The sequence below is a fragment of the Crocodylus porosus genome, unplaced genomic scaffold, assembly GCF_001723895.1.
Source record: "Crocodylus porosus isolate Cpor-Errol unplaced genomic scaffold, CroPor_comp1, whole genome shotgun sequence".
In the NCBI taxonomy this organism is placed as follows: domain Eukaryota; kingdom Metazoa; phylum Chordata; order Crocodylia; family Crocodylidae; genus Crocodylus; species Crocodylus porosus.
Genome location: NW_017728931.1, coordinates 143,307,989 through 143,314,292, shown reverse-complemented (window position 1 = coordinate 143,314,292; position 6,304 = coordinate 143,307,989). Strand labels below are relative to the sequence as shown.

General features: G+C 50.7%; 1 protein-coding gene across 2 annotated transcripts in view; it reads right to left on the bottom strand.

The window, feature by feature from the left end:
* Positions 1-6,304, bottom strand: part of TNPO3 (transportin 3) — a 72,546-nt gene that overhangs the window by 23,671 nt on the left and 42,571 nt on the right. For both annotated transcript variants that reach the window (XM_019543828.1, XM_019543829.1), the window contains exons 7-10: positions 4,551-4,689; positions 4,049-4,195; positions 2,387-2,494; positions 1,653-1,744 (exon numbers count right to left, since the gene is read on the bottom strand). In XM_019543828.1, the coding sequence (XP_019399373.1) occupies positions 1,653-1,744; positions 2,387-2,494; positions 4,049-4,195; positions 4,551-4,689 (486 nt within the window). The remainder of the gene's footprint in view (positions 1-1,652; positions 1,745-2,386; positions 2,495-4,048; positions 4,196-4,550; positions 4,690-6,304) is intronic.

Here is a 6,304-nt window from a genome sequence, read left to right as displayed (position 1 = left end):
TTGGGAAATGGGTGCCACTTAATTCACAACTTACGGAGGCTCCAAGAACCGGGCTGTGGGCGGGGGGGGGGTGCTGGCAGGGGAGGCTGGGGAGACGCTGCTGAACTTGAGGAACCGGGGCTCATGCCCCCCTCTTCTCCCTGCTACTGGCCCACCCCCTCCCCTATGGCCAAATATACACACCCACAGGCATGCACAAAGATGGATGCGCACACTATTCACTCACTCTGCACATAGACAGACACAAACACCCTCTCCCTGCAATGAACATACGCGCATGCACACACATACACACAGATGCTCACACAGAAACAGATGCATACAGATGCACACGTGCAAAGAAGCAGACACGCACTCACGTGCACACAGACGTACTCATGTGCACACACAGACACATGCATACACACAGGCAGACACAGATGTGTGCACAGTGACAGACATGCACCCAGCCACGCACCTTCCCCTCACAGGACTCTCCCCGCCCCCCCAATCGCTCTGAGGCAGTCCCCCCCCCCACGTCCAACCACCCACAGCTCTGTTTTGTTCCTGCCCATGCCCTTGTTGCACTGACCGGCAGGGAGCTGCTGCTGGGCTGTGTCCCTGTGGCTGCACACGTGTATGGCCAGACCAGCTCAGGCCAGAGGCCCCAGACTGCGCCTCTACATGAGGGTGGCAGCACTGGGAAGGGAGGCTTCAGGGAAGCTGAGGTGAATTCTGGGGGCTATGCCCTCACCAGCACACAGCGGTGCTGCCCCACCCCCTGCAGTATGGCGCCGCACAGCACTCCCGACCAGCCAGCCCCAGCCTGCCCCCCAGACCCACTGGGGGAGGGGTCCCCCTTCCAGCTGCAGGGAAGCAAGTACAAAAGCCAGGGTTTTAAACTTGGTGCCATTTTTGTCTCTCTTTTGGGAGACAGAAACATGCCAAGTTTAAAACTGGGGCTTTCAGCTCCCTGCTGATCAGGATCCCATGGCCTGGGCCCCAAGCCGGTAGGGGCCCCTAGGCTCATGCCCAGTTGGCCCGTGCATTAATCCACCTATGATTTAAGGGCACAAAAGACACACAAGTAGTTGGCTTATCTCCTCCCAGCAACCTTTCAGGCTGGGACGGTCCTTCAGGGCTCCCAGAATTAGGGGAAACGTGCCCTCTTGTGGCACCACATGGGAGTTCACCCTTACTGGATCAGTCCAGCTGCGTTTTGATGGGTCCACCACAAAGAGCAGGGAGCAGTCAAATGAGAACATGAGGACAAGTGACCCTGAAACACTGCTGAGTCAAGTGTGGAACTCAAGACACAAGCCCTCAGATGCTGCAATCCCTGCTGAACAGGAACGAAACTTGGAGTGTGAAACAGCCCCGTAGGGGCAGCCTGCACGCGCCGTAACCTGAACCAGCACATTAGAGGGGAACAGGGTGTGGAAGGCACCATCTCCCTTTCAGCCTCCTGGAAAGCCTGTGATACACAATGTGCGGCTGCAGAACAGTCCCCCGTTGCCACTAAGAGCTGCCTATTTACAATGTGTTTCATGCCACAGGAAGCTCATGACCCTGCAGCAATCAGAACTGCAGGTAATATGACAGGGCTATGGAAACAGGGCTACAAGGCGACTGCCCCCTCACTTGCCGATACAACCAGGGCCTGTGGTACTCACTGGTCAACGCTCTTGGCTATTGAGGCCATGATGAAGAGAACAGCTTCCGTCACCTCCCAGGGAGGGTTCCCATCCTTCAAAGTAGCATACAGCTGTGGGGAAGAAGGACTCTGTCACACAGAGCGCCAGCCCAACCCAGCAGCCACTGGTCATCTTGTTGGCATGCAATGGGCAGTCCACTCCTTTACAATGGCCCAAGTGCAGCAGACACGCGGGCCTGGTTCCGGGGTAGCACCCATTTTTCTGTGACTGCAGCTGTTATCTGACATGCTGTATCAGTACTGGCAATGTTTGTCAGGCTGCTATTCCTGAAGTGATCTCATAGGTGACTTCAGGTAACGCCCCCAGTTTCCCTCCCACTGTCTGCAGTGACTGCACAGTATACATACAGCTGGCAGGATGGGAGGAAGGAAGCCAGCAGGGCTCGGCCAGCTCAGGCGCACACAACCCACTGGGAGCTGAAATGTGCTTTCAACACATCTGAGGCAAAGGAGGGAGGCAGGGAAAAAAGGGTGGTATGCAGTAGTGAGTTCCCAGCATGAAGCCTGACCATTGTAGGCCATGAGGGTGGAGGCCAAGCAGCGAGTACAGCAACAGGGATAACCCGCAAGGTCATCCACGTGACACTGAACGGTCAGTCAAACCTGTTCCTTAGCAATGGCACGCCACACACATGCAGGAACAGATTCCTCTCCTGGGCATGGCAGGAGAATCTCTAGCCCCCCCAGGTTCACCTGGGCAAAGCACTCCACGGATCCCACGAGGAAAATCAAGTCCTTCACCAGGTCTGACACCCTCATGCGGAACTCCCCGAAGTCATCCGTCTCCTCCGGGACACCCTCCTGGCAGACACGGAAGGTTGGGAGGAGTTGGGTTATGGCAGGAAAGGGAAATCTTGGTCTTGGTTTACCCACATCGAGGGCAAGACAAGCTGTTTATAGTCAAATAACCTTGGAACCCTGCAGTCCTGTGCTCTGTACCAACTCAGAACCCTGCAGTCTTCTCCTCTGCACCCGGCTAGAGGTGAAGGGAATTGTGGGAACTGGAAGGCAGAAGAGTGGACACCAAGATGCAGGACAACGATACTTCCTACCTTCTTGCTCCTGCATTAAAAGGCCATGCGCCCTTCCTGTAGCAAACTCCCCAAACAGATGCAAGATCCCAACCGTTTCAGAGCCAGAAAAGTGAGGGAATGGATGAATACAGCCAGGGGTGGCACAAGATCTTAAAACCTACCCAGACCCAATCAATAAGGGAAAGGAGGACATGCAGGTTTAGCAAGCTGCAGGAATACTTATGGCCAGGTCCTATTCACCTGTTAGGTGTCTAAGCAGTACTCAAACAAAGTGTGACCCTAATTCCACCCTGCTTGAGGCCCCTGAAATGCCACAAATGCAAATGGTTTTTATTGGCTTAATCTAAAACCAAGATAAAAACGTGCTACAAAACTAGATGCACTAGGGGCTTTCAGGCACCTGGCTTTAGTGGAACAGGCTCACACTTAGACACATACGTGCCCTCTAGATGCCCAGCAGGTGGATCAGGATTTGGTGTTTAGCCTGCAATTTCAAAACACCAGCATGTCAGCAGGGGTGAAGGAAGCACAAGGATGGAGAGCCTCAAAGTTAGACCTTCCAGCATGAGTCTAACACCCTCCCCTCAACACATGCACACACACACACACACCTCCTCCCTCTCCCACCCGAGTCGTCATTCAGGGCATCATGGGTAGCATAGCAGCCTCTTGGCACACATGCTGGCTTCCTGAAGGGAGGGGAATGTCATATCATGCATCCTCTAAACATATCACTACCTTCCCCACTGTTCAACCCTCTCACCTCCACAAAACAGCCTAGCTGCAGACCCTGGCAGATGTTACATTTATTACACAATTAATGTGTGGAATCTTTGTGGCTGGTTTGTACCACACTTTAATTTGAATGCAACAATACAGCCTAGTATCAGGCTGCATGATGTGACTAAGTGTCCCACTGTGGGGAACTGATGGGCTACCCCCACACAGGGACATTCAAAGCCATGCCACACAGTCCAATGCCAGGTTGACAGGTCCACGGAGAGTGCAGCCAGCTGTACGCCCCACCAGGCATGTGATGGGATCTGAGAAATGCTATCCCAGAACAGCATTCATGCATCTTGCTGTGCCAGCCCTTGAATGTTTGGTATAGCAGGATGCACAACTGTTATGATAAAATTCCTTAGACTCCTTGTGTGATTAAATTAACATCCGCTGGGGCCCCCTCAGTTACATGCATGGCCTCCTGCCTGACAACTGGCACAATGCATTTCACTCGCCACCATGCCCCCTCCCCTGCTGCCTGCTATGGCCTTCAGGAAGAGTGGAGGAAGAGAGAAAAGGAAACTGAACACAGCCTTACGTGGTCTGGGTCAAGCTGACAGTGTCTGGCCAGTGCGTGGAGAAGTCTCTGTATGTAGGCTTTGAAGATGCTGTGTATGACTGCGTCCTCCGTTTTATATAGATGCTCCCCCAGTCTGTACCAGAAGTTAAAGGAAATTTCTACCACCTGTTTGGAGACAAAAGAGCTGTTCAGTGTTGTCCCCACTGGGGCCTCCACTAGAAAGGGCTAGTTACTGCAAAATAAACTGGGGTGAAAATTTAGCACAGAACAGCCTTTTAATACCAAGAGGTTTCATAGGTTTTCAGTACCTCTTCCATCACCATGAGGTTGTACCCAAGCCTTCTGCCTCAGGCGCTAAAGGGAGTTAAACTGTATTCTTTCCCCACCACAAACACACAGAAAGGGTTTCAAGGCTGTCATCTTCAGACAACTAAAATGGACCCACACATGATACAGTAAGAACAGCTTTTGCCACTGAATTGATTTGGTGAAAATGCAAGGCATGAGCTAGGAGGCCTACCTCATACTGCGGATGGCCTGCACAGATCAGCAACAACTCTAGGGTCCGCAGGTCACCCAGCCCCTGGCCTGGGGTGCACACAATTTTATCTAGAAACGTCTCACAGAGTTCAGTGAAGACACGGCAGTAATTAAGCACCCTGGTGAAAGAAGGAAACAAGTCAAAAACAAACAATTTCCCAGGCAAATATCTAATCCCAGATATTGAAATACAGGGACAAAGTTTCTTGCATTTGGACTTCGATCTAGATCTGTTATTCTCAGCACCTTGGAGTACCTCGAGATCCTTCCTAGGGTGCCATGCAGCTTTAGCACTGTTAAGTGTACAAACATGATTCAAAAGATAAATGCAGAGATTTCAAAAAAACATTCTGACCTATTCTGGTTTTCCTAAGTACTTTGCAACAGTAAAATTGCTCTGGTATTTTTCTGTAGCCAAAAGGCAAGTAAAAATTAAGAGCTGACATTTTCCAAGGGGTGCCCCGAGTGTAAAAAGGTTGAGAACAACTGCTGTAGAGGCATAGGTATACCAAATTCTTGCACTTTGGCTTTTTCATCACAAGGGGTTTCTAAACTCACCTCCAAGTTTTGAGAAAATAGAGAAGTGGGCTACAGCATACTGTGTCCAAAATACCAGCTGTTACTCTGATTTAGGCACAGACCATGGCATGGCCTAATCTGGGTTCCACCAAGTGAAACTCGACAAGGTAAGTAGCCATGGCATCTCTGAAGACTGGCTCAGACGACAGTTTCTGTCATCCATCTCCACAACAGCAAACAGACACTGAAGAGTCTGCCAAAAACTGATGTCAACTGCTTTCAGCACAAGAACGGCATGTATCAGTACCAGAAGGAAGGGAACGCATGAAGTCTCAGAGTGCATGAGTACATGAACCAAAAACTTATAGGACACAGGCTATATCAACCTTGATTTTCACAGCATCTTGTCTAGCTGGGCTTATGCAGTGAAACAGCTACCACCCCTGCAGTGCCTTTAGAAGATCAGTCTAAGCAGCTGAACTCAACTACAAAGCTTCTCCTCAGTGTAACCAGTATGACTGCCTTGGTTCTGATCTTTTCTTTCCACTTCCTACCTAAGACAGTGAAGAGTGGCTGAAGAATGTACACTCCTTGGTACCAGAGGATCTGGAGTACAGGCCAGTGTAAGACTACAGGGTCTCGAGGGCCAAGCACAGGACTGAGGTATTAACTCCTGCTTTCTAATTCGGGGTCAGGAAGAGTCACTACCTCAGTATCTCTACTTTCCCCTCTGAATTGGGCATTCCCCTAGATGGGTTAAGCCAGCGAACAGAGTTCAGTGAAGGGGTAGAAGGTGCAGGTTCTATTCCTGGCGTTGACGTTGCGTGACTGTGGCCAGCTTATTTTCCCTCCCTCAAAATTTTCGGCCCATTTCGCTACCCTGTAAAGAACAGATAAAAGGGAACTCTGGGATAAGGGCTCCTCCTTACTCTGTACAGAGCCTACCACCATAGCACCTTGATCACAGCTTTAAAGAAACAAGGGACAGGAAGGATAAAAAAAAATCATGGTGTGGTTTCAATGGTAAAGGAGATTTCTATGGATCTAGGGTTGGATCTGATTTTTAGAGATCTCTATCCATATTGTTAGCAAGATAAACGCTGCTAAGAACTGTGTCATTATAGTTTCATAGTTTCTAGGGTCGGAAGGGACCTGAGCAGATCATCTAGTTCGACCCCCTGCCATGGCAGGAAAGAGTACTGGGGTCAAACGACC